The 26706-nt window shown below is 49.6% G+C and overlaps 1 protein-coding gene across 4 annotated transcripts in view; it reads right to left on the bottom strand.

Moving 5' to 3' along the window:
* Window positions 1-137: 137 nt before the first annotated feature.
* The window catches only part of PIP5K1C (phosphatidylinositol-4-phosphate 5-kinase type 1 gamma), a 51262-nt gene continuing 24693 nt past the window's right edge, over window positions 138-26706 (bottom strand). The window contains exons 2-19 of one of the 4 annotated variants that reach the window (XM_076359668.1): window positions 26126-26157; window positions 23695-23781; window positions 23211-23341; window positions 22483-22600; window positions 20377-20529; window positions 17923-18222; window positions 17197-17402; window positions 15908-15991; window positions 15326-15374; window positions 14227-14311; window positions 13693-13854; window positions 12565-12703; window positions 12238-12270; window positions 9646-9750; window positions 9226-9358; window positions 7401-7475; window positions 4984-5067; window positions 138-4563 (exon numbers count right to left, since the gene is read on the bottom strand). In XM_076359668.1, the coding sequence (XP_076215783.1) occupies window positions 4561-4563; window positions 4984-5067; window positions 7401-7475; window positions 9226-9358; window positions 9646-9750; window positions 12238-12270; window positions 12565-12703; window positions 13693-13854; window positions 14227-14311; window positions 15326-15374; window positions 15908-15991; window positions 17197-17402; window positions 17923-18222; window positions 20377-20529; window positions 22483-22600; window positions 23211-23341; window positions 23695-23781; window positions 26126-26157 (1979 nt within the window). In that variant the 3' untranslated portion in view covers window positions 138-4560. The remainder of the gene's footprint in view (window positions 4564-4983; window positions 5068-7400; window positions 7476-9225; window positions 9359-9645; window positions 9751-12237; window positions 12271-12564; window positions 12704-13692; window positions 13855-14226; window positions 14312-15325; window positions 15375-15907; window positions 15992-17196; window positions 17403-17922; window positions 18223-20376; window positions 20530-22482; window positions 22601-23210; window positions 23342-23694; window positions 23782-26125; window positions 26158-26706) is intronic. The other 3 variants (XM_076359665.1, XM_076359666.1, XM_076359667.1) reach the window with 3 other exon arrangements.

The raw sequence follows: 26706 nt of genomic DNA, 5'->3' as shown, positions 1-26706 counted from the left end.
AGGCGGTGCCGGGCGGGGGTGGAGCGCGGCGGCCCCGCGCCCGCCCCTCCCGTCCCTTTTTTCTTCCTTTTTACCCCCAAAAGGGGGGGTCGGGCCCTGCCGCGAGCGCAGGAGGGAGGAGGCAGAGCCGTCCGGAGTGAGCACAGCACAGACTACAGTATGCTTTATCACAGAGCCGAGGACAGATAGCATCAATTTACAGTTCTCTGGAAAAAGGTCTCCCCGAAGAGGGAGGGGGGGAAAAAAACCACCTCAAAACAACCAAGAAAAAGAAAAAGCGCTCATGACTTAAACCCCCCCAAAAAGAAGAGAAACATGACAACACCCACGGGTTGGCATCACATTTCAGCCGCCAGCCCCCCGCGCCCCCCTACTTACATACATTCGTTACATGGTGCACGCACAGAGCGGACACAGAAAATGAGTGGGAATATGAACATCCAATAGAACATACTTGGGTCTAATGTAGACGTCAACAGAAAGAAAAAACAGACATGATCCGGTACACCTGAGCCACGGCTTTCGCCTTGTCCTTTTCGGAAAGAGCTGGAGCATGACAGCGGCTGGGAATGAGAGAAGGGGGAACGCCGGGCTGTGCCGTGCTTCAGGAGCCCAGTGAGGGCCCAGGGTAACAGAGCCCATGCAAACACCGCTGTGCCTGTGCCAGCCCTGGGCCGAGACCTGCGAGCGCTCTGGCTTCACTAAAAAACTTCCCAAAGTGCGACTTTGGCACATGTGGCAGAGCCGCTCACCGCAGAGGCAACAGCAGCCAAAAGCTGGATCCCTTGCGTGAGCATTCAGGGCTCTCTATACCAGCTCCTTGGTTTGCCCCCCGCCTCTGCTCTACACATGCCTGCAACGGGCAGAGCCTTTACAGGAGCTTGACGACAAGCACAGAGATTCATAGATGCCAGTTTTCTCTTGCCAAATCCATACCTGGCAGGCAGCAGCCACCTGCAGTTTGGCAAGAGCCCGAGGCGAAAGCGCACCAGCAGCCTCAGCACCAGGCAATGTTTAGGGCATGTCCTGCAGAGCTGAGGGTCCCAGCTGGGACGACGGGGATGAAGGAGAGCAGTGGCAAACAGAGCTACATGGGAACCAGCTATCTCGCAGGGCTGCTCTGCTCAAATCTCGGAGGAGCAAAAGAAACATGGTGCCTCCTTTTAATGATGGAGAGAGAGCGCGGGGCGTTACAGCAGGGACAGCACCTGCCAGCCAGCTGCTGGGTCACTAGAGAAAGCCCCGACAGAGAAAGTACAGGCAACTTATGTCCCAGATGAGCTAGAAGTACAGCTGGAGGGACATTCAGACCAAGGATGGGTGATAGTTCTCTTCCCCAAAAAAGGGCCGATGCTCTTTCCTGTGGGCAAGACCCAGTCCTGCCCTCCTCTGACTCTGCATGTCCTGCAAAGGCAGCCTTGACAGTGCTTGGGAAATGCTCCAGAGCTCCCCTATGCTCTCATGCTGCAGCGCAGTGTAGAGAGGTGGGCTAAGAGCAAACTTTACACTCCAAGGTCCTTGTAGCCTCCATGGGAAGTGGAGGCTGAGCAGTTCTCCAGCACCGAGCTAAGTGGACAGTAGGCGACACGCAGAAGGGAGCGTGTGTGAGCCTGGAAAGGGGCAGTTTCCACTTCAGATCAGCATCTCCCAAAAGGAAGGTGCCTCCTGTCCCCTCACGCTGCCAAAGTTGCTCTAAGCCCTTTGCACATCCTCTCACAGGACCAATCCTCTGTGTCCACACCTGCTCGCTCCAAGGGGTTCAGCGTTACAGAACTGCACAAGGATTGTCTCAAAAAGCCTGAATGCTTGAGGAAAACAGATGCTTGGAATGAACATGCTGCAAAAGGTCTGGGTTTCCCCACATCTCTTGGGACCAAGTGCAGCTCCAGCCTGCAAAGTTCATTCACTGAGATACTCCATGAAGGTGGGGCTCAGACGCTCCCTGCACAGAGGCTAAGCAGCTTTAGAGACCCCCAAAATGAGGGGAAGGAATAAAGTCTCCATCGATGATGCTTAAACCATCTTAAACAAGATGCTAGGTTTCAGCTGGCTGGAAAGTCCCGACAAGGCTAAACTCACCAGCCCATGCACAAGGTGGTACCGGGGCAGCTGGGCCTCGGGTCAGACAGCCCGAGCCCAATCTCCCGGCTTCCTCCCCAGAGCTACGTTCCTCCAGCACAGCACCCAAGAGCAACATCTGAAGATGCAGAAGGGATTTGGCTCCCTCTGGCCTCTCTACGCATAGTATCACGCTTCTGGAGGAAAAACCCCAAAGGCTGAATTTTTAGCATTTTGAAACCTCTGGCTTTCAGCCCAGAGGCAGGTTAGTCTGTAGGTATTGCACTCCTCCCGTCTCCCCTCCAGCAAAGTGCTGAGCCCCCTGTAGCACTGCCCACGCAGCCTGCGGAGCCCAGGTGGGACTGGCACAAGCAGATGGGGTGGGTTAGGAGCCCTTTCCCAGCCTACTGCAGGGGCTGTCATGGAGCAATGCTGCTAGCTAGGTGAACGAGCTGTCAAGTAGCGACTGAAAGGGGAGAGTTTCTCAAAAGACTTTTGATAGATTATTTGGTAAATACATGAATACATCTGATGGCAGTAGCTTGCAAGACTTCTAGCGCGTGCTCTTGAGAAGCACGCCTTACAGCCTTCAGCATCTGCAGGCAAGGTGGAAAAGTCTGGGTCCCATACTTCTAGGCAAGAAAACGTCAATTCATGAAGATCCTCACCAAGTTCAGCACATCGCAGATGGGAAGAGCTTCCCACCAGCCCAGTTACCTTCTGGGACCTGAATTAACCCATCCTGAGTGCTGCTGTGAAGACAGAGTGGGGGTACTGAGCCCCAAGAGAAGGGTCCCGCTTCCCCACTCCTCTACAAGGAATCCCAAGGACAGTCTGAAGATTGTAATGAGAATAAAGATATTTTGACCCTCTTTCTCAAGTGAGACTCGTAAAGCACATGAGTAAGACCTGGCTCCCTCTGGTCTAAAGGATTTCCTTTCTTCTCTCTGGGAGATGAGGATGGGATTGCTAGAGTTCAAGACAATGCTATGGTGTGTGTCCTGCTGACAGATGGATGAGCCTAGTCTGAACACTACCCAGTGACACCAAATCCTCTCGCCTAAAGCCTGCAGCCCTTGAAAAGCAAACTATCTCAGACATCTGAAGCAGCAATTTCCAATAGCAGATGTTACCACAGGCAACACCCCAGTCACCCAGCTTTTTGTCCAACAGAGTCCGTGAACACAACACCGCCCGGTGCAATTAGGTGGCAGAGCCAGGCTTCTGTTTCTGCCTCCAGTGTGTGTGGACGTGCACGTGCCTCCCTGACTGCCCTGAGGTACAGAGGATACGCGTGAACCCAATGTTCGTGATCCCCGAGTACTGGGCAGTTGGATACACCCATGAGCATGCGAGGTGCTAAGTGGCTCCAGTAGGATGCAGTGTCCAGACAAGCCACACCTGGGGCCAGGCAGACCGGGGAACTCGCACTCCAGCACGGCTGGTCCCTGCAGGTGCACAGTTCTCATCTGTCCGTGCCTGTGTCTGGAGCAGACGGTGGTGCGGCAGCCGGTAAGACGAAGCGTGGACTCCAAGCACAGAGGGACAGGGTGACGCAGCAGTGCAGCACATGGTGAAGGCAGAACCCATCGCGACGTCCGGAGGAGAGCCGAGGTGACCACATCACTGTCGCCAGGAATCGTTTGCTTCCCCCGCACAGTGTTACAGATCAAGAGAAGTCACTAGCGATTTTTGAATCCAAGTAAATTGGCATGGCTACTTTGGACTACTGTAACATAGGAGCAATTCTATTCAATGGCCTTTAATACATTGCATTTACATAGCACCTTTCATCCCAGGGTTTAAGTGCTTTAACGGAAGTGGGTACTGTACACCCATTAGCACGGGGGAAACCGAGGCACAGAGTGGTTAAGTGACTTGCCTTAGGTCACTCGGCAAAACCGTGGCAGAGTGTGGACAGCCTTAAACCTCCTGACTCCATCAGTTGGTTAGACCACGCTGCTGCCTCAAATGAAGCCACTCCGGTCCCTGCCCTCCCCAGCAACGTGCTCCTACCAATTCTCCAGTGAGGTCTCACACTCCTTTCTGATGCACAAATATATGACAAAAAAAAAAGTGCAGTAAACTATATGTTTAAAAAAGCACATTTGTGCTGTCTCTGTGCAAAGATAAAAGAAATAAATACATGATTAAAAAATTAAAAAGGTTCACAGTATCACACATGGATAGGTAGCTACGGTAGTGCACGTCTGGAAAACACTGTGTTACTACCCAGGATACTCTACACCCAGCTGGATGTCTCTGTTGGGAGCTGCGGGTGAGTGGGTGGCTTCTTTGCTGCCCATGTCTGGGATAAGTAGAAATACACGGTTATAGTTTTGCTCCGTTCTGAAATGCAGTGCCCGGGATCCTGCAGTGCAGCGATACTGGTGTCAGCAAGCTCTTCCCCATCCCACTGGAACGGCTGCATCAACGAAAAGGGAACACATCGACCTGCAGAGGGAATCGCTGCTCTCTGGGGCTTCTGTGTCTGCATAGAGATTACTGCAAGAGGCAGAGAAGAGAGAGTCAACACCCAAGCATCTGCCCTGTGTTGCTAGGTCTGAGCCCAGCCAACTCCCCAGAATCAAAACAAGCGTGAAGAGAGAAGGCTGTTTTGTTTTGCATCCTCCAGTAACGACAACACAAATGGAGAACTTCAGCTTCCCAAAGCTTTCACTGCACCAAACGATTCGGAACAAGACACAACCTTTGCTGAGCAGACCGGGTCTCTGCCAGCGCAAGAGATCTCGCCTGCTGCCACAGAGCTGATCCGAGATGCAGCAGGGCTCTGTCGCAGCCATGCAAGAGCCCCATGCTGCGCAAAGGCCACAGAGGCTCCCTCTGCAAGCTGACCTTGCAGAGGGAGCGCAAGCTCCGACCTCGACCCACCGGGCACCCGGCACACGTTTCTTGTACACTTACTGTATCGCTCTCCTCATCGGAGACAGAGTGGAGTTGAGCGCTATAGTGGAGCGGGGAGTAAACCCAACTCCTCTCGTCTGTCGGCTGCCAGAGTGGCCAGAGACGGCGGGGAGAATGCAAGGAGAGCAGCAGCAGAGCAGGGAGCAAAGGAGAGAAGAGGAAAAAATAAAAGGAGAAAATAAAAAGAGTAGGAAACAGTACAGTAAGAACAGCTGTCCACCCGGAGGGAGAAAACTGAGCTCAGTGCCAGCTCTCAGCAGAGGAGCCTTCCTCATCCTCAGTACATGCCTGCTCCCCACCAGCTGGGACATGGGACAGCCCACCAGCAGCTGACATTGGACCCTGCTCCAGCTGCAGTGGGGATGGCACAACCTCTCCTCTTCCAGGGACAGATTTTTAGAGCTTTTGAGATGCCAGGGAAACCTCAGCTCCCTGCCATAGCATCACCCCGGCTCCAGAGAAACCGAGAGACATGGGAAGTGACTTACCTAAGGGCAGTGACAGAGCTCTCGGTTCCTGCTACCCACTCCCAGCTCTCAACCCCCGTGTTTCCTGAGCCCTGTGGATGCTACAAGCTGGCATCTCTGGTGTCCAGGAGGGCTTTTACAGTGAAACCTGGTCTGATTTGCTGTGCCTTCCCCCTTCCCTGCAGGCCAAGCAAGGCAGCAGATGGGTGGGTTAGACCATGGTGGATGGTGGCCACAGAAGGGAAACAGTTAGTTATTGCTGAGAGTCTTGGAGACAGTGGGGTGATGGGAACAAGTATGACAAAGGAGGCAAAACACAACTGGATCTTGGAAAGAATGAGGGGGAAGGGGACATGTGTCGAGGGAGCCGGTTATCACAACACTGGGCATTGGTGTGACAAAACACACTTCTGCTGCCAACACAGCACAGAGAACCCCAGGCAGATTCAAGGGCTGGTGTCTGCTTCCAGTGTTCCCAGGGGGGACCCACTTCCACTGCAAACAGGCTCTTTTGGCTCCAGAGGTGCCCCCAGAGAGAGGAAACTGCCTCCTTTGGCTCAGCCTGGGGTTTGCAAAGGAAAAGAAACGGAACTGGGTACTTGGAAGAAGCCTGGGGGGGTTCCCAGCCCGGGAACCAAGTGTAACAGTCTACAATGTAAAAGAAACTACAAGAAGCCAGAGGAGCTTTGAAGCACTGGACTCTGCATGCTGAACCTCATCAATAATTGCAGCTACATTAGCAGAGACCGCTGGGAGGAAGGAAGGAAGAGAAACCCTTGCCTGGAGCTTCTTACAGGGCTCTGCTAGAGGTGCAGGAAAGCTCAACACTGCATAAAGCCCGCCCCACATCCTGTTTTTCATCCATCCTGACTGAACCGCATCCTCCAGCCAGCCTCTTTCAGAGCCTTTTAGGAGCTCAGATGCACGCAGGGAGCTACAAACCCAGGGGGAGATAAAGGATCATCTGGTGCTTGGTATTAACCCTCTCAGTGCTGGGGCAGCCAAACCCAGCCGAGGGGACAGGAGGAGCTGCCGGGAGGGGTTGCCTGTTTGCCCACATAGGTGCAGCACTTCCCTCCTGCCATCAGCCAAGGCCAGGAGCACGTTACTGCCCCTGCTTCCCCATGCACCCTGCCTGACGCCCTCTCCACTCTCCCCTGCCCGGTACCAAAAAGGCAGGTGCTGGGAGGACCACGCTATACAAATGCTTGTGCCAAGGCTCTGACGGCACTGCCATTACCCTCCGAGGACATCAGCTCTCCCAAAGCCTGAGAAGGGAAATACTAAAACCCAGAGCAGTCTGAGCTCTGGATTCAGCCCCTACATGTTCAACTGCCTCCCTGCATCTTTCAGAAAGAAAAGGAAAACCCTCACTGCTCACAGAAAACCTGCAGTGAGGAGGGAGCACACTGGTGATGTTGAGGAGGGCTGGAGAGCAGAAACCATCCCTAACCCAGCAGCAACTCCTAACTCATTTGGCTTTATGAGCTGCTCACCATCCCAGCCACCAGAAAGATGACCAGCCACAAGCCTAAAAGGTTATATTTGCAACTGGATTTTTAGCAGCTCCAAGCTTAATGGTCTCTTTGGAACCTCGTCTGGCTTCCTGGGCCAAGGGAGCCGAGCCTAACATTACCTACAAAGGCTCAGGTGCCTCTCTGGCCAAGTCTGGTGCTTGCAAGTTTGTCCAAGGGCTGGGTGATACTGCAGCCCATCCCATGGCAGAAGCTGTGTCACCAGCCTGCAGAAAAGCAGGGCAGAGCATGTGTTTCTGCAAGGTCCTACAGGGAGATCCATTTGTGTGATTTCGATATGCTTCCCCGGTTTCTGCTGGGCTGGTTCCTAACGGCCACACACTACAAAGCCACAGCATCCAAGGGAAAGGGAGTGCTGGCCCCAGTGTTTCAAAGCTGCAGCTCTGCTCCCCTACGTGCTAGCATGTTCACTTACAATCCCAGAGGAAAGCGAGGTGGTTCGGAGTCTGCGCTGGCGGGGAGAGTAAATCCAGTACCTCCCATCTGTGAACTGGATGGCCCCAGGGCAAGTGATGTGAGAAAGGAAACAGAGGAAAAGAGGATGAAAGAGAAAGCAAAAAACAAGGGGTTGGGCAACTCCAAGCCTGAACGGATCAGCGGGCAGGAAAGCCGTGCGTGGGAAGAGCGGTGCCCATGCGCTGCCGCAATCTCTGCGCTTTTATTCCCCTGTGGGTGAACAGGAGGATAAAGTGCTCTCCTTTCAGGAGCGGACTTCCAAAGATCAGATCACAGTCCCCTGGGATTTGACAAATCATCCTCTGCACACAGCATCCCTTCACCAACCATCGCCCCTGGAGCACTCCTGCAAGAAAGCAGCTGTGGTCCAAGCCCTGCTGCACTCTGGTGCAGCCTCACTTGAGCTCCAGCTCAAGTGGTTTTCCAAGGAGAGCGCCCGTGGGAACCCAAATCAGCTTTTCCCTTCATCCCAGCAGTGACAAACACTCCACAGCACACAACACACATTTAATGCAAAACTCAAGGACTTAGATGAAGTATGAAATGCTGATGAGCAGTCACACTCTCTGTGAGGACGCACTGCACACAGACGGTTTCCTCCGGATAGAGAGGTGCCCCTCAAGTTGAGGGGAGTCCACATGCCCAGGGACAGGGAGGAAGAGGAGCTGACCCTCGCTAGAAGACACTTGCCAGTGGAGCAGGCAGTATCTGCAGGCAGCTTGCACAGAGCTGCCATCCACAGGCAAAGAAAGAGCAGCCAGTGTTAGAGGGAGCTGTTTGCATTTTGAACAGCGTGCATAAAAACCCAAACAGACAAGCTTTTAAAATGGAGCTGATTCCTTCCACAGCTCCCACGAGCCTCGGAATGAGTCGGCAACGAGCGAGCAGCTCTGCATCAGAGTCACGCAAGCACAGGGAAAGGCAAACGTTGCCATTTTTAGGTTAGCCTGAAGGAGCTCATCACAAGGGCTCAGCTCATCTCCATCGCCATATAACTGACAGCAACGAGTCGGAACAGGGAGGAGCTGGGCACCTCTTTTAATGAGAAGGTTCCAGTGCCCAGGCATGGGGGAGAGCTCTCACGGGTCAGACCCTCAGCTCTGCTCTGGGAATCCATGGGGCAGGTACATGTTGCTAAAAACTCTTCTCTGGTCTGCAGAAGCTGCTCAGACATTGCGAGAGCTGACTGAGGAACACAGCGCCAGGCTCCACGGCACTCTGCTGCCAACCAGCAACCACCTCACTTACTCCCTGTCTCAGGACTAGATTTTCACTGCATCACCTAATGCATCTGCCTGCAGGGAAAGGAAAAGCCAGAGTTCACCAGAGCCCAAGGTCAGCCCCGCTGCAACCACCTCCCTTCTGGCTCTAGGCCACTGCGGCACGTTTGTGTTCAGGAAAGCAGCCGGGCTCTCTAGCTGAGGAAGGAAGAACCTCTCAGTTGCACCTACATTCACCTTGGCTTGTCCCGGGAATGAACGTGCTGGCCTAGATAAGCCCTTCAGCACTTGTGCTTGGAAGCAGAGCGGCACACCTACGGCTACATCCACAGCAGCAGTGCCACCCACTTGAGCCCCACTAGATGCTGTTTTGAGTTCTCCAAGGGTTAATCCAGTTCCCTGCATTCAAAAACCCATCCAGCGTTAAGATCTCGAGGTGCTCAACACGAAGACGGCATGGGGGAGACACTGCCCTGCACCCGACTGCCTGAATCGAGACTGTTACACCCTCGTCCAACCTTTCCCATCACCCCCCTAACGGGCCAGGCAGAGAAGGTATCTTACAAAGTATATGTCTGTGACTGGCACGTCATCTTCATCCGAGGCCTGGCTGGCTGGTTCGGAGGCCTGGCTGGCTGTCTCCACCTCTATTGTAGCTGTGGACGTTACAATGGCACAGGCTGAAGAAGCCGCCTCTCTGGAAGGGGGAAGAAATGACAAGAGTCTAGTCACTGCGATCAGAAAAGGAGCAAGCAAGACTGTATGATTTATTACAGAAAAGCTGAAGATGCTCTGCTGCCACATCCAGAAAGATCAGGTCAAGTCAGAAGTAACAGCGCTCAGCTTCACTGAACTGTCTGGGGGAGCACCTGTCTCTCCAGGAAAGCTGGTGCCCTACAAAGTCAGCCTCCAGCACAAGTTGCCACAGACCAAATGACACCGGGTAGGGCTCTGCAAAGCTGCCCAACGCTCCGAAACACTCACTCTTTGTCATCTTCTTCAGGAGCTATGATCTCAACGTCACACTTGGGCTCCAGCTCAACACTGATCTGCTGAAGCTCCTCCTCAACGCGCACCTCCTCGTGTGACCTGGAAACCGAAGAGAGACAGGCCCAAAGGCTCAGTTGGGCACTAGTTATGCACAGTCCTCAATTTTAGGTCAGCCTGAATCAGTCCTGAGTCAGCCCAGCCTCTCGCACCGCAAGCTACCACAGGAGCGAGCTGTGCTGGTCTGCCCTGGCCTGCGGCTGCCTGCTGCCAGCCACTGCAGCACCGAGCTCCTGGCACAGACCGAGCTGTTGATTTCAGGTCAGAGGGAGCCATCAGACCTCCCAGGATTGAGGATTTGGATAACCAAAACTCCCAGGCAAAAGAGTCAGTCCTGTCAGATTGCAGTGCTCAAGACTAACGAGGTGGGAAAAGAGGACAAGAGGAAAGGGATTAATTAGCCAGTGCTGCAGAAAAGACGGGCAGTGTCAAATGGAGTACGGGAGGAAAGAGGAGAATTGGCCTCTGGGGAAAACCTGTGTCCAGAGTTAGCGCAGCATTACCTATCAACAGCACAAGGGCCAAAGCCTCCGACCTCTTCTGAGACTCCCAGCGCACCAAAGCTGCTCAAGCACGCTCCAGGCTTAACATCAGATTTATCTGCACACTCAGGAGCTGTTTGCGACAGTCTTCAATTTAATACCTCATGCTATTAAAGTAATTGCTTGTGCTAGTGGGGCTGGCTCCATAGTCCTCATGGGAAGGAGGAGTGTGTGCTTGCCAAGCCAAGGGCACAGTCTCGGGGAAGGGATGAGCTCTGGGTTCATCGGCAGTACTGTCCTGCTCTGCGCTGTCCCTGGCTGGGAGCCGGAGCCAGCAGGCGGCACTCCTGTCCAGCTCGGTGCCGGGGAACTCGCTCCTCTCTTCCTCACAGGGGTGGATCTCGGAAACCCAGAGGGAATTCCCCAGCAGAGGAATAATCAGAGGTGTGACACGTTCCTGAGCAAATTGGATAAGGTCTTTTTCATTTCAGCTCAGGAATGTAAACTCACGCTTTAATAACTTTGTTCTTGCACTGGCTTTCACCAGGGGATCACAGGGTGCTCTACAAATACACAGGTCTCTGCTCCCCTAGAAAGGGCACGCTGAGACACCAGCACCAGAAATGGAGAAACAGGCAAAAAATAGCAAAGGTCATGCTTGTGTGGGGTTGTAGCTGCGGCAAATCTGTGACAGACAGATCTACTTCTGACCAAGACGCTAAGCTCCCTGTATGGCCCAGGGACAGTCACTTCGATTCACCTGACCTATTTCTGGATGAGCAGTCACATCCTACAGCAACTCCCTCCATTAGGTACCGAGGGAGTCCGGAGTAACTCGGGTGAAGTCACTGCATTTTGCCAAATGGGTCCCACCACTGGTGCCTGAGTTTAAGTCTCCAATTTTCAGCAATTTCAGACAAAGGATTCTGCAGGAGGTGAGGTGCTTTGCAGGTCCCTGACTGACACACTTCAACAGGTGCTGCAAATCAGCAGCAAATAGGTCCTTGCCCTCCAGTGACAGGAATTTACCAAGATTCAGCAACATGCAGCATCCAGAGGTATTTTCATGAATAAATACCACGGAAAGGGATTTTTTTCCACAGTGTATGTGGTCTGAAGCTCAGCAAATCACTAAAAGCTAGGAACAAGGGGAGATGTCTGTAAGACGGTGCAAACCCTCATCTTCCAAAGTCCTTGCCTCCCTCTGAAGCACCAAACACTGACTGCAGGGAGGGAGGACGTCAGCTTGTCCAGCAGCTCCTCTGGCTATGGCATATCCCAAGACTGAGTCTCTGACGTGCATTTCAAAGTCTGCGCCTACAACACTTACAAGATGTCCTGGAAAGCTAGGGCAGAGTCAGCAGCAAACACAGGGTCCTCATGCAGATCCCGCTGACACAGGCAATGGGGTCATTTTTACTGGTGCAAAAATATGCAAGATATAATTATATGATATGAGCCTCTAAATCCAGACATCCCTGTGCAGTAGGGGATTTTTGTCCTACCTTGCCCTTGGCTCTGAGCCACCTATCACCACAGGAGGGAAAAAAAACCCTCACAGTACCCAAGCTTCTGAAAACACTGGAAGCTACTTCTCTTGGGACTAAGGGTGCTCAGTGCCTCACAAAGCCAAAGCCCTTCCCCATATTCACACCCACCGCACCCAGGCGGCAGGCAGATGCACAGAGGAGGAATGTTCCTGCTGTTAAGGCTCGCTTACCCGGAGGGGGACATAAACGACCTTCCTTGATTCTGGTGCTGATTGGGTGGGTAAATTCGGACAACTCTGTTGTTCCCTTTCCCATCAAATAACAGGGGTAATATTTAAGGTTCCTTGCAAAGCACAGAGATCTGCTTGTAAGGAAAATTCTGTGTGAGAAATGGGGATCATTTGATTTCAGGAAGAAGCTCATCATCCTGCAGAGGACCATGCCAAAATCTTGGGGCTGCCGAGATTCACATTCAGCCCTCCAAGAGACCTTTGCACAGGGACAAACATGAGGTCTCTGTGCAGCAGTTGCAAGAAGAGATGAGACACCTTTCTCACCTGCCGTCCTGCCCTGAGGAGTGTGTGCGCCTCCTGCAGAAAGAAACCAGAAGAGTAGAGTTTGAGGAGGAATTTAAGACAGAAATCCTACACTGTCCCCAAATCTAACTCCCCACCCCATGAGGGAGATGTTCTACTTAACAGCTGACACTTCTTCCAGCAATAATTAATCCCATCAAAGCTGTGTCTGCTTGCTCCCAGGAGAGATTTAATTAAAATTGGTCATTAGCATTCCAGAGCATAGGGCAGCCTGCCGAGATCTGCAGCACGAAGAGGAACGGCAGCCGCTTGACTCCAGTGGAAGCAGGGGACAAGTGCTGTCCTCACCTGTACCTGGGCTGCTCAGATGTCTCCGAAGGGGATCGCTCGGGAACAGAGAGAGATGTTGAAGATAGTGTTGTGGCTATGGAGGCCGTGGTAGCTTCTTCAAAGGAAGGAGGTGTGCAGGGTAGCAGGTCTGGCCTGCCTGCTGGCCCGGAGTGGAGGGCAGGAGAGATGCAGGAAAAAAAAAAGATGAATAGGTCAAACACCAACACCTTACCTACACCAGCCCTGTGTGAGGCTGTTCCACCATCAACCTGCACACCCTCACTGGGACTGGTCACTTAAAACCACAAACAGGCAAGAAGTTTAGCTGTGTTCATGAATGCAACAGCTTCTCCCAAGGCATCCTCTAGAGAGAGCCAGTAAGCACCGTTTCCAGCATGACAGACAGACACTACAGGAAACGTAACGCCAGCGAAGACATCTCACTGGTAACCAAAGCTGGATTAAAGGCTTGGATCGCCAGAGATAAATACCCAAGTGAATTAAGAGATGAATCAAGTGCTCACTGCTTTGCACAGGTAGGAATCTAACACCTATGCACTCAAGGAGCCTGTCCTTCACCAATCATCTGTAAATCCAGCCCAGATGGCAGTGATGAAAAGGCAGCACAGAACCAGGCCATCTGTCTTTTTTCCAATGGCAAGATCTTGCCCCTTATAACTGTCCAAACACTGTCATTAGAGCCCTGCAATTCCCAGTTCCCCCCCACCTTTTTTTTTTTTTTTAAAGGGTGGAAAATTCAACTTTCTGATTGCTTTTGGGCTACGACTGCTGGTGCCAGTTGGCAGCGGCTGCCTTGCAGCAGTGACGCAAGCGACCATTTTTACTGCAGAACCATACAGTGCTGCAAAGAAGGAATTCGGTCTTCTTTGATGCAGAGGCATTGCTTCCCCAATCAACTAACTGCTGGTGCTGTGACAAAACAATATACTCTTACCTTCTCCCCTTTCCTGCTTAAGTTTAGCACCTGCAAAGCACAGCAAGACATGCAATGAAGAGCTATCCATCAAGGAGGACACGTGGTCGGTGCACAGTGGGGAACTTGACGAGAACAGGGAAGGATCCTAAGGAACTGCTAGGAAAGACAGGGTAATCACACAGCCATCAGCCACCAAACGAGACCATTACCTTCATCGTCAAGTGTGGGGTAACTCCTGGCTGCACGAAGATCATACTGCGTTTCATCCTTTTCAGAGGGAAGCTGGCTAGCTGAAAATGCAGCTGTTGGACCAGCCGTCTTGACAGCTAGCAAGGCACTACGCCCTTTCTTTGAGGGAGATGACTTCAGAGCTGGATGAGAAGAGTGAAAGAGAGGATGAAATTACCACCACCACCTACTGTCACACCAAAGGCACTTTTCCCTTCATAAGGAGAGGCCTCTGCCCTCTGACACACACACACACACGTGCTCTGCAAGTGCCATCTCCAAAGGACTGAGCCTGAGTCAGGCTGCAGGGAGAGCTCCGGGCTGGGAGTCTGAGCAGACCAAAGCAAGCCGTGACAACCTGAGGGCTTTGCAGTTCCCCAGCTTCGCTCTATGTTACAGTGGAAAAGCCTGCTCAGGCTCCGGCCCAGAGACTCTCCACGTGGACTGAAGCAGCAAGACTGAGATAAGGCTTGTCTCACATCACAAGGGCAACAGCTCTTGGACTAGGTACTTACAGGAATTCTTTCGAAACACTGTGTTGGTCATGAATTTGAAGAATCTCTCTGCATAAAAGCTGGGTCTGTGTACTGACACCGTGTCCTACAAAGGCAAGAAGCAATTGTTTAATTTTAAAATTATCCCTCAAGGCAGAATTTCTATAACAACCAATGCAGCCTTTTTTATTCCAACATTTAGCACTGATCGAGCCTTAAAATGGAAAGGCTTAACTGAAATGATCTGATTAATGCTATAAATAAGCCTGAAGCATTGCCTTTGATTTGATTGCATTTGATTATATTCTTGCTGTAATTTTATAGTGGATTTTGGTGATTTTATTCCTTTGTAGACTTCCTGGATTTTTCAAATATTGGCCTGATTACATACATGAAATTTCTTCTGGCTTTGTTGGCTGACATTCAAAGCACACCTGGATACCTTTGCATACAACACGGACACCAAAATTCAGCCAAGGGTCTCCATACATTTCAAATGTTTTGCACTTTTTGTTTAAAATCGTAAAACTGAAGCTGTCTCTGCTTCTGATGTTTGACTGTGCTGCTACGACTTGGCATCTACACATTTTCTTTGCCTTATTATTTAAGGGAAGCTAGGAGCAATGCTGAAAAATAGTTTCCACGTTCAAGGTTGCTTTTTTGTAAACATGCACCTGGCTGCTGCAGGAGACAAGACAGCAGGGAAACACTGAAAGGGATTTATTAACAGATAGCTTACTGAAGTTGAAACACAGTCAATCACCAAAGAGAGCAAATGCAGGGCTCCTTGACACATACACGGATGCACACGCCTTGTGCGTACAGCTCCTGGTATCATGGGGAGGAGGAAAATGACAGATGGGAGCAGCGGAGGAAAGCTGGTAGCACGACAGCTAAACATGCAAGGAGGTGGAGTGAGCAAGAAAACCTGATTGGGAATAAGTGGCACTACACCGCTGTGGAGGCATAAGAGGCAAGAACTATTCCTTTCATCAGCTTCAACTGTGCCAGTTCAGGCACTATAAATAGCAAGGTAATCGGCACCAACTAGCATAAACGAAGCCAAGGCAGGTAATCCTGCCGAGGCCTGGACAATTTCTGCCTCTCTACAGGCACTCACCCCGTCATGGACAAGGGCCTTCCAGGTATGTTCTAGCTTCTTGATGAACCTAATTCCAGGGGAGAAATGGAGAGAAAAGAAAAAGAGACAGATTCAGGCACATACTCTGTATCTAAACCACCTTTCATACCCCGCACAGGAGAGATCACTGAGCTGCTAACAAGTCCTCCTTCATCCGGAGTGTAGCTTTCCTCCAGCCAAGAGAGGTTGGCTGAGCACACCGGCATCTCTGCAGTCAGGTCAGGACTGCCTGGGAACCCTACAGGGAAGGAGCAGCTGGGCTGGAAGAGGAGCAGAAAATCACCTTCCATCCCTGGAGATATGCTACCCATCCTAGGCACAGAGACGGGAAACTTCTATGAGCAACTCATTATATCTTAGAAAGAAAAATGGCTCTGTGTCACCAGCTTTTCTAAGGACAGGATAAAAAACCACAGCCCCCGACATGCATTGACAGATGCCTTTAGGCAGCCTGCCCACTCATTATCAAGCTCTTCAGGAGAGGAAAATCTTCCTGCTTTCATTCAGTATTAAAATAGACGTTAACACACTTAAAGGACAGACAACTGCAAAGTTACCTACCTGTACGATTGAAGGATATCTATTATTCCTACATGTAGCAGGAGACGCTCTCCTTTGCCATTCACTGCTGGGATTCCTCCCATCCTGCAGGGAAAACAAAACCTCAGCGAGTGCAGCCTCAAAAAGAGCAGCTGTAATACCCCCGAGACCTGCGGAAGGGTGGACGGCAGCACTGAAAAGAGGGCTCTGATGTGGTGGTCAGACACAATGCAAAAACCTGCAAAGTCACTTTGTGCACAACCATGGGAAGTCACCTACTGACCCAGGCTATCTCACACAGGGTGATCCCAGGGCTGCTGCCTGCAGCGCCAAACACCAACTATCAGGACAGGACCCGTGTCACGTGGCAACAGCTCTACCTGGGCCAGAAAGCACCACATCATTTCTTCTTAGCTACAGACTTTATTCTGGGGATCAGATTATTTATCAGGTCAGCGTGAGCTGTCTGCCTATTAGGGCAGCAAACCTTTAAGAACAAGAGTATTTCCAGTCCCATCCGCGATAATATCAGTCCTGCCAAAGGTGCAGCAACCACTAGCACCAGCACACAACAAAAGCATGCAGGTATCAGGCAGGCCACTGCAATTAATGAAGCTACTTGAAAGAATGGAAACACCAAAGTATTATCCCGGCTCCACCGTGACTGATCCTCCATCAAAACTGGAGCAGCTGGTTTCAGACAGCAACAAACAGCAAACTCCACCATTTGTTAGCAAGCTTGGTCCACAGAGCCAGAGAGACAGTCACAAGAGCCACCTGCAGCCCAAGAGCCATAGATTGGGCACAGCACGGACAGGTTTTGGGCAACCCCCTCCCAACCCACAGCTCCACCAGTTACTCCAGCACTTGGCTACATTGCTGTTTGCTAATCGGAATGGGATGGCCTCAGGGTACCGTCAGGGATTCCAAAGATGGAGTGATGGAGAACAAACTCCAAGCTCCTAGGGACAGGCTGATCCCTACTTCCACTCCAGTATTTGGATGCTGAGCTAGAGCAGAGCTATTTTCTCCTCCCCAGAGCCTGGGTGGATATTTAGAGGCTGTAACAGGAGCTGACAACCTACAGGCTGGCCTAAGAAGAGAGATTGCTGTGAGGCTGGAGTCTTACAGAAACATTTCCCACCCCAGCTTCCCCCTTTCACACCACACTGCTTTACTGGCAGCAGTACCATAACCCCCAGGAGAGATGCTCACTCTAACAGTTCATATGGGCCTCAGTCACGGATTTACTACTCCAGCCTCCACCTCCACCCCTCCCAGCAGCGCAAGAGAACCAGGTTTTCACCTACGTGTCATCTGTGTCTATGGACTCCCCCCGGGCAGCCCCACCCTGGATGGACTCCATGGCCGTGGAGTAAAGTGCCTTCTGCCCCACAGGACGCTTCTCATCCGACGTGCTGTGGGCTCCCTCAGACTGTCGCTCCCGTTCTTGCTGGTCTATGTTATGAACCCCAAGCAGGAGGCTGTAGTCCATGATTTTAAAGCTTTCCAACACCTACAGGTTAGTGTTGAGTTTAAGAACAGAGACAAAATATCAGGCCAGCAGCTCAAATACAGCACAGATCCCAAAGCATGGAACAGCCTGTCCACATTCTCACTAACAACTCCTTCGCCAGAGCTTGAACGTTTCTGAACCAATAGTCATCTCTGGACTTGATCGCATAGAGTTTGGCCATCCCACAATCAACCCAAAGGGCTGAAGGCTTGCAAATAACACCGTTGTACCATGTATCTGCTGCACACTGTATAGGAAAAACGTATTTAGTCCCAACAGCCCAGCTACAAGTGGAGCATGCTGCCACAATTTGATGCACCAGGTAAAGAAACACAGCCTTAGTCCTCAGAGGCTGTCATGAGATCCAACTCCACTGCTTTGCTTTCAGGGAAAAGCACAGTAGAAGGGACTTATCCTGCTTTGGGGTTAGCAGATTAGCAACGTTCTCAATCATTTGCTCCTCATGCTTGAGAGCCACAGAACTTCATTAACCTGCTCCCCAAGCTGCCCGCCTCCTTACCAGACAGTCTCGTTGCAACGTTTTCACCAATGCACTGAAGGTATCTGCATCCAACATCAGGCCCTCGGGCATGTCTTGTATGAAGTCTAGATCCTTGTACGTAGGGCTGGACTTTTCTTTTTCCTTCTTGGATGCCCGGCGTTTATAGGTTGAGCCTTTCAGGTCAAATTTCAGGTGCATTTTCACCACGCGAGGCAGAATGTTGTTCATCACGACCACGCGGATGTTTTTGCCCCCTGATTGCACACAGTACAGTCCATAAAACTTCGGCAGCAGTGTCCGTGGGTTCTGGTTCAGATTCTGCAGCAGGGTTGGGGAAAAAAGCATGGGGAAAGGTAATTTCGGCAGAAGATTCCTGCTGTGTTCAACACAAAGCATGTTAACAGATCTTGGAGCAGTCACGCTAGCGCTTCTTCACCTAGGGATTTTCTGAACTTTACATGAGAGCTTACTGTACCCATTTGACAAACTCTTGCATTTCAGTGGCTTTAGGACCTGAAAATACCACTATGCCTTGAATACAGGGAATGAGATGTACAGCACTCTGGGCAAATAACCAAGTCCGGAAATTCCCCGCTTTCCCCATCAACAGCAGCTAAAAAAGGGAAACCAAACTGGAAGAGAAATAAACACAGTAAGTGGGAACTTCAAGTTTAAAAATAACAGCTATCTTCATCTCTTCAGAAGTGTCAGAAATCAAGAGCTGTTCTCTGGCCCAGAATAAACCAGGGACACGGTATTTTTTTTTTTTTAAACAACATCAATTTTCTCCTCCTTTTGCAGAGTTGCTTTATAAAACACAGTTGGCCAGAGAGCGCAGATATCCTGCTCTGCTATCATGTCCTTTTTTTAGGCAGCAGTTATTATTAGGAATGACATGACAGGCATGATTTGCTTGTTCAGCTTTGGGAAAATTTGGGAAGGAAACAGAACATCTCTGTACGCTACAAAAGAAAGGACAGACCTGACAGACTCTGACAGACGGCAGAAGCACGATTGTATTAAAATTTCATGCCCCTCCTCATCTCACCTAACTGGGCACACGAGTGAGCCCTCTTTGTGAGCGCTCTGTTCAATATGGTGCAAGCTAAAAGCAACAGAGACAGGCAAGACCGAACGCGAACAGCGCTTGCCCGGTTTCAAAGTAACTCAGGATGAAACCACTCTGCTTCCTCTCCACTGACTTACAGTGGAAGTGGACTTACACATCCGCTTACAGTGGATGGGTTTCCCCAGAACAGCAGAGAGATCACGTGTTAGCACCACAGTAACCCACAAACATTGGGATGCTACAACGAGGAGCACACAACTCTGCACCAGACAGGTAAGTTCAGTTTAATTCGTTACACCGATTGCTAGCCAGGACAGCTGCAGAATTCAGGACAACAGTGCAACTCCATTCCCATTCAAAACCCTCCACCTGATTTACTACATACATTAGGCAACAGGCAACACTTTCCAAGAAAGCTCATCCTGTCCAGGAACTTGACTGTCACTTGCAAAAGCAAGCGACTGGCTGTCAGTTATATACAGACACCCAAGACCCTGTCTCACTTTGGCAAATTTTCCCCAGTAAATATCGAGTGAGGCAAGTATTTTCATAAAAACAGTGTACGATCACATAAATCAAATCCACTGCAACATGCACGCAGATGGGGCAGCATTAACATCGCTTGCCATCACCTTCTCCTCAGCATCTCCACGGCAAACAAATCCCTGGGTGGTTCTAACTGAATTTCAGTGCCCTCATCCATAGAGCTGGACCCTTCACCACAGTTATGCAGGGAGGCAGCTCCTGGTTTACACGCCAAAGCATTGGGTTTGGTTCTGATTTACTACTTGTCACCACATGCAAGTCCTCTGGGTCTCAATATATTGCCTTGCTAGCCCTGAGATTTAGGCAACAACTATCTGCAGCAGACTGGATGTGCAAAGCTGGCTGGTACTGTGGGAGTCTTTAAGCTTGGTACTGCAGCCAGCGGGAGCCAGGACAACCAGCAACTGCCTTCAGAGTAACTCTGTTAAACAGCAGATATGGGAGATATCCAGGGACAGCAGTGGTTTTCCCACAAAACCAAGGTGGCTTTGTTATTGCAATCAACAGCCATCCTCAAAGCCAGGCTGAGGCAGATGTATGGTGCCAAGCGAAGAAGAACGAACTAGTGCTGGAAAAAGGACACCCAGAAACACACATCTGGGAAGGCACTGCCAGGCAAGAACATGCCTAAAGCCATGGCACAGTTATCTGCCTCAAGTTTACCCACGGAATTTGCAAATAATTGGCAGGATTTGTGCTTCTGGGACTGGCTTCGTGACACACTGTTAACATTGTCCCTGGCACAGGGCGGGCAGGCCACAAGAAACCCAGGTGGAGGACATGCCCTGTGCGATGCTTTGGACAGAAAAGCTGCCACGACAAACCCAAGTCGGGTCCAAGGTGCTGGTGATACACACCATGTAGTAGCCAGGAAGGAGCTTCTGTAGGAATTCAGCTTCCTTGTGCATCACAGTTTTTATGATGAATTCATCGTCGCTGGTGACATAGAAGAGGGAGCCGCTGGCACCAGGGTTCGACAGCTCTATCAGAGGCTCATTACATAATGAATACTAGGGAGGAAAAGGAAAAAAGATGATGTTTTTAGCCCCCACTCATTGCACGCTGAGTTCTATGCCCTTGAGGGCTTTCCCCAGCATGCTGTCTCCCTGTGAGATTAAGGGGTAGCAAAGCTTAAGTGAGAACTATTTTCATTATAGGTTAGGTCTAAGCAGCAAAGCTGCTGGACAATTTACAATTAGAGACCGAGATTACAGTTCAGAGCATCCCAACTGCTCAGAATCAAGCTAATCATATGCTTTCAGTAACATCCAGACTTCATAATGACATCTTATCCTTCCCCATTGTGCGTGTACGCATGTATCACATTTAGGCTTTTTTCAGCACATTACTGCAAGCGCAGACGGAAAGATAGGATTTTAAGAGACATGACAGTCTGCTCAGGGTACCACATATCACCGTGCTGGAGGGAACACAATGCACTGGCTGTTCTCAGCAGCCTCCTCTGGCCTTGTGCTCCCCTGTTACAGAGGGTTTTTACAGCCACATCTCACCCCCTCAATCCTGCCAGAAACACACGAAGAGTGTTAGACCAGGTGTCCAAACATGAATAGAGGGATCAGTGCTGTGTAAGCACAGCAAGGGGTACTGCATCGGGAATTGAATTGGGAGGACATTTCTAGACATCAGCATGCAAACAGCAGGTCCTCAAATGAGGATATGCCTAGCAGCGGGGCGGGGGGGGACAGAAGAGAGCACAAGCACGCATGTGCACTTCACAGCTAGGTACCAACCCCAAGGTAACTGCGTAGGTCGAGTGGGTTCAGGACAGCGTCACGTCAGAGCTGCCACAGCAAGAGGTAAGATGGGGAGAGGGAGGTAGGGTATGTAAGGGACATAATCAGAGCGATAAATTAAATGCTCATCATTATGTACTGAAAACAGCTTTCAGCACTGCACAGATTAATGATCCAAGACTTTATCAAGCTAATTATCTCATGCATAATTAAAGGCATTTGCTGCTGTGGCAGGCAAGAGAGAATCAGGGGAAGCAGAAGCAACAAATCAGAGCCGTGACCTTTGCAATTGAGGCAGGCTCTTTGCCTCACCCAGGATTGAACCACTCATCACATCAGCCAGCATTATCTTGGATGGCACAGATGGGGACCACTGTTACTGTCAAACCATGCAATGGCACAGGCTTGTTTCTACTTGTAGGTGTTCAGCTACGATTACCCCTATCTGCAGCTGAAGTCAGAAAAAAAGGGCTATTAAAAAAGGGGGAGGGCGTGTGCTCATTTGGATGTGTTCCCTTCCCTGGTTCAACAAATGTCCTTTTCTAAAGAGCAGGACGTCACATACATGCAAGGGACAAAATTCAACCCCAGTGTACTCCAAGCCCCAACAGCTTGTATTACTAGGTATTTTAAAAACAGCCTTTCCAGCTCTGAGGAGCTTTCTGAGCACAAGAACAAACTGTATTTTATCCTGTCTTTGTAAGATGATTAAAATAACTACACTCACATAGCTCTCGAGTGAGTACACAAGGAAAAATTCCCATCTTTGTCCTCAGGGCCCCAGGGGACATTACAGGGTTGCACCCAGCAGAACACAACTCCTTTTGCTTGTAAACACAGTAAGTTATTGTCACCACAAGCAGCAGAGAGGGAACCCCATCGCATAGCTTACACAGCACACACTGTACGCAGATCATTTCCTTTCCCTCCAGTGTAAGCTAGCAGCTACCTCTTAGCAAACAAAGACCTGGGCTGAATGATGCTGGTCTTGCCGGGACCGTCACTGGATCTCCTCCAAAATTGAACAGAATCCCTAAATCCACAGCCTGTTCCCACTCCTTGCTGGGATCAGAATGGTTCCTCAACTCTTTTCCATTCCTTTTAGCAAGAATTGCTGACAGCCTTCATTTAGGGGCAAATTTCCTGCATTGCTCTAGACCATCTCAAATAAAGGAGGAAAGACAGAGAAATCCAAAAATACATCCATACCAAATAATCATCTGGACGAATCCCAAAGAGTTCTCGGAAGTACCGAAAAGCCACTGGTGCATAGGTCTTGAACCTGAAGTCAGCATAATGGTGAGCCGGGGTGAGATTACTGCCTTCGCTGCACAGAACAGACATTACATGAGCAGGGCCTCTGTAATACCATTCACCAGATATGTACAGTCACTGGCCTCTCTATATTTGAGATGAATTGAGCCTTGCAAAAAGACATCTTAGGAACAACAACAAAAAAATATCTTTCTTCTGTGGCAGGACAACAGGAAAACAGGTTTTAAATTATCTGCCAAAATCTGTTTCCAAAGAGTGCAAGGAACAACCACTTGCCAAGCAGAATATATTTACACAGAGAATATAGCCTTTATGAGCTTTGTTTATTCAGAGTTAAAGAGCTCCCAGAATGAGTTTCTTCCATCTCAAACATGGTATAATTTTGTGGAAGAAATTCTAGACGGACAGGTAGAAAGAGAAGCACGTAGGAAGGCTAACAAACTCAAGCATACAGTACTGCATCTTACATTGTACTTCCTTGCAAGCCAGTGTACTGCAGAATCTAACACTTCCCACTGTTATGTTTGTATGTAATGGATGCATATTTAAAACATTCAGAGCAACCAACTCTGTGATCTAAAGACAGATGGAAGCTCTCTTGAAAAATCAGTGAGAGGAAAAGAAATAACTCATCCATTCGTTTTGTTTCCCGTCTCCTTTACCTTGGGAAAAAAATGCTCTCCACCACGTAGAAGTCCTGCATCAGGACATCTCTCTCTGGCTTGGAGCTCAGATTGCCGACAGTATATCCAATACCTAGCTGGATGGCCCCCTTCAGGGTGGATGAGGTGGTCTGGCAGAAAGAAAAGAGCAGTAAGTGAGTATTTTGCAGCAGATTATCATGATAACATCCCCTGTATTACAATACAGTCGTGTCTATGACTTCCATGGGATCATCTCAGGCACTACATACTGCTAAACAAGTTCAACCAGCTGCTGAAGAGATGGATTAAAGCTTCCAGAAAGTTTGCCGTTTGCAAGATTATGCAGTACAAGGGTGCTGCATAAAATCTAAATCAGATTGGTAGCTATTAACAAACTGAACCAGGAAAGCTCGGTTGTGCTATTGCTAACCTTGGGCCCCAACCTCTCTTCTCAGCCTGCCACCTACACAGAGCTGCCAGTCCCCGCTCCAAAAAACCAAACCTTTTTGTAGGTGGTTTCACCAGAAGCATCAACGCCTCGATGACCTATCTTCTTTCCTTGGCCAGGCTGTCCTGGTAGCGATGGTCCCTGCAATGAAAGAGCATGGCTAAAGCCCAGAACAGAAGCTGACCTGGCCGACAAGAACAAGCAGAGCAGCACAGGCACAACCACGCTGTCATGGTTGTAAAGGACAGAGGGATCGCTCTCTACCACTGGAGAAAAATCTGCAGAGTGCAAACAGGTGTAATTGGCACTGGCAAGCCTTAAACAAGGCTGAATTATGCATCCATCCCTCAAGACAAGAAGAGTTAGAACACCCAACCACTCCATCTGACACCCTCAGTACTAACTGGGCAGAGCCCTCAGCAAAGATGCTGAGCTCAGGAAAGATCTGCTTGCTTCCCAGCTGCCAAGATTCCACAGCAGTTGCTTGACCGCAGTTTCTCATTGATTTAAAATAGCGATGTATTAAATCAAACAGCGAGAGAATTTTATTCTTAAAAATCCCATGCCCTCAGGTGTCATACCAATACCTTGCACTTCACTGGAGAAATAAGAGACAGATAACAAGGACAACACAACCCCACTCCTGTGTTCACGTGGAGATAATCCATTTAAGCAAGATCTCATTTGTTTACAATTCAAAGGGCGAGACCACAAAGAGTAAACTGCAATAACAGCTCTTCCTGAAGTTTTGCAAAGAGTTTACAGAAACACTATAGGACTGCCAGCACTTCAGAGTGAGAACAAACCTACTCCTATCCCATTTTCCTCCTCTTCTACCTCTGAGTCTGCCTGGGCCTTTTTTTGCTGATCCAGGAGGCAGCAGATTGTGGCTGTACCCTTTAACAAGCCAACACAATCACGTTTTGTGAAGTTTGATACAGGTCCTTTTGCAACCCCAAGCGTAGGGCCTCTATACTCTGCCACGGGGCAACGTTTCACCTACTCCCCAGCGCTCCCACCACCCCAGTGGATTGCGGAGCCCAGCAGATGGCTAAAACTGCCAGTGAGCCACCAGCGACATTTGGGGGTTTGTTACATTAAAGAACAGCCAGGCTTTGGATGTTCCTTTAAGCAGCGTGCAGAGAGATCCAAGGTCATTTCTCAAGTGACAATATTATATCACTGTCTCTCTCAAGTGCTGCACAGACCCATCTCTCAGAACTGATGTCTACAGTAGACAATGTATAATTTTGTTCAGACTACAGAAGTTCTTTGTGTTTTAGCTTTTAATCAAGAGCTTGCAGCTATTTCTGGTCAAACCACTTGTACTTCTGGTACTAAGGGGCAGTCTGATTTCTCCTTCAAAAATCTTATTTCCTACCCTGTTTTAAACATTTAGCACAGCCAGGCTTGCTTCCGAGTACTCCTCCAAACAGTCGTGATTAGCAGTACAGCTTATCCTTTCCTTGCAGCTTCTAACCAACAAGCTGGATCCCATCACACACGAGCTCAAGCTGTATCGTCCTGCCTCACCACATGGCTCATCATCATCCTCTCAAAGCGATTAACAGACACAGGTATTGGTTAAGAGATTGTCATCATATGAAATGCAGTAACAAGTCTCTTCCACAGTCTCTTGCTCTACTTGTGACTGTAGAGAGGGCAAGAAAAAGTGGGGCTATTTGTGCATTGAACAAAGCAATCAACTATCACATAAGCTGAGCTTCCTACTATGCATATTTCTGGGGAGGCAAAAAGAATCAAGTGTCACATTCCTGGCAGTTTTATGGGAAGATTTTGCTATTCATGTATACAAAAGCTCATCATCCCAGGTGAGTAATGTAAAGGGGTATGTCAGAAAGTTAGATCGAACAAAAATCATTTGAACATGGTGCCCTAAACCAAGAGTGTGGGCTTCAGGGAACAGTTTTCAGGCACAGATCCTCCTACTAGATTCCCTGCTGCCAACTGTGAAGAGTTTTGCTCCAGAAGGTAACAGTGATTCAGCAACCTGCGATCTGGATTACGTGTGAGAGAAAAATCAGTCCCTCGAGATGTTCCCCTGTTCTATGGCTTCACAAATTACAGCCTCCTTGACTCACTCCAGGAGCGGGTGAGACCCAACACAGAGCCCTGGAGATGCCCAATACACAGATTCTCCATTCATCACCTTCAAGTTCTGGTGGGAAGAGGTGCCCTCAGCCACTTACTTACAGACATCATGGATCATGCAGCTAAAATTGGCCACGTGGTGGGCATAGTCCCTTCACATCCCCTCTGTGATTGTGGTGATGCCAACACAGGGACTCCAGAGACCTGCCACTAATTTTCTTTCTCCCAAATAACAGATATAAAATTTTCAGTAATCTTAAATGTATTTTGAAGTCCAGCTTTGCCAAAAAAAAGTCAGGCAGAAGTGTTTTCTAAAGCTCTGTGATCTCATTTCTCAGCATGGGATTTTCAAGGCCAGCTTTACACATCTCACCTCAGTGACGGCTGCCTTCTTCGGTGCCAGACCTGAGGAGAGAAGGGAAGAGCGTCAGTAAAGGCAGGGACATCAGAAGGAAAAAAACATTGCGAAAATAGCCTAATGCTTTGCTCTTTCAAGAAAGCTGAAAAGCCTTTAAAAGCAGCTGGTTTTGCTCAGTTTTCAGTTTCACTAGTGCAGGAGTCTGAAGTTAGAGGGGTCACCCAAACAATTTCATATTCAGAAGCACAAAGATGCACAGTTTTTCCTAGCAATAGTGTTTCCTAGAGGCTTCAGTAGAGAGACTTCTTGTAAATCCCTGCTGCACCATAATAGGTCCACACTACACTGACGAGTTGGTTACATACAGAAGCCCAGAGAGACACTTATGAAGCTGCTTTCCAGCCACTCAGAAGGCACTTGACAAAACTTTATTGATAATTGAATCTATTTATAGAATCCGATGTCCAAATATATTGCAAAAATGAATGCATCACTTATCTCTACCACTGCCTTTGGGAGAAGCGACCATTACTCCATTACAGTGAACGGTAAGAAATTAGGATTTCACCTCAAGCTTTTAGATATATAATCAGAGT

This window comes from Aptenodytes patagonicus, chromosome 25 (genome assembly GCF_965638725.1).
Source record: "Aptenodytes patagonicus chromosome 25, bAptPat1.pri.cur, whole genome shotgun sequence".
NCBI classification, from domain to species: domain Eukaryota; kingdom Metazoa; phylum Chordata; class Aves; order Sphenisciformes; family Spheniscidae; genus Aptenodytes; species Aptenodytes patagonicus.
This window is presented reverse-complemented; position numbering and strand designations above follow the sequence as displayed.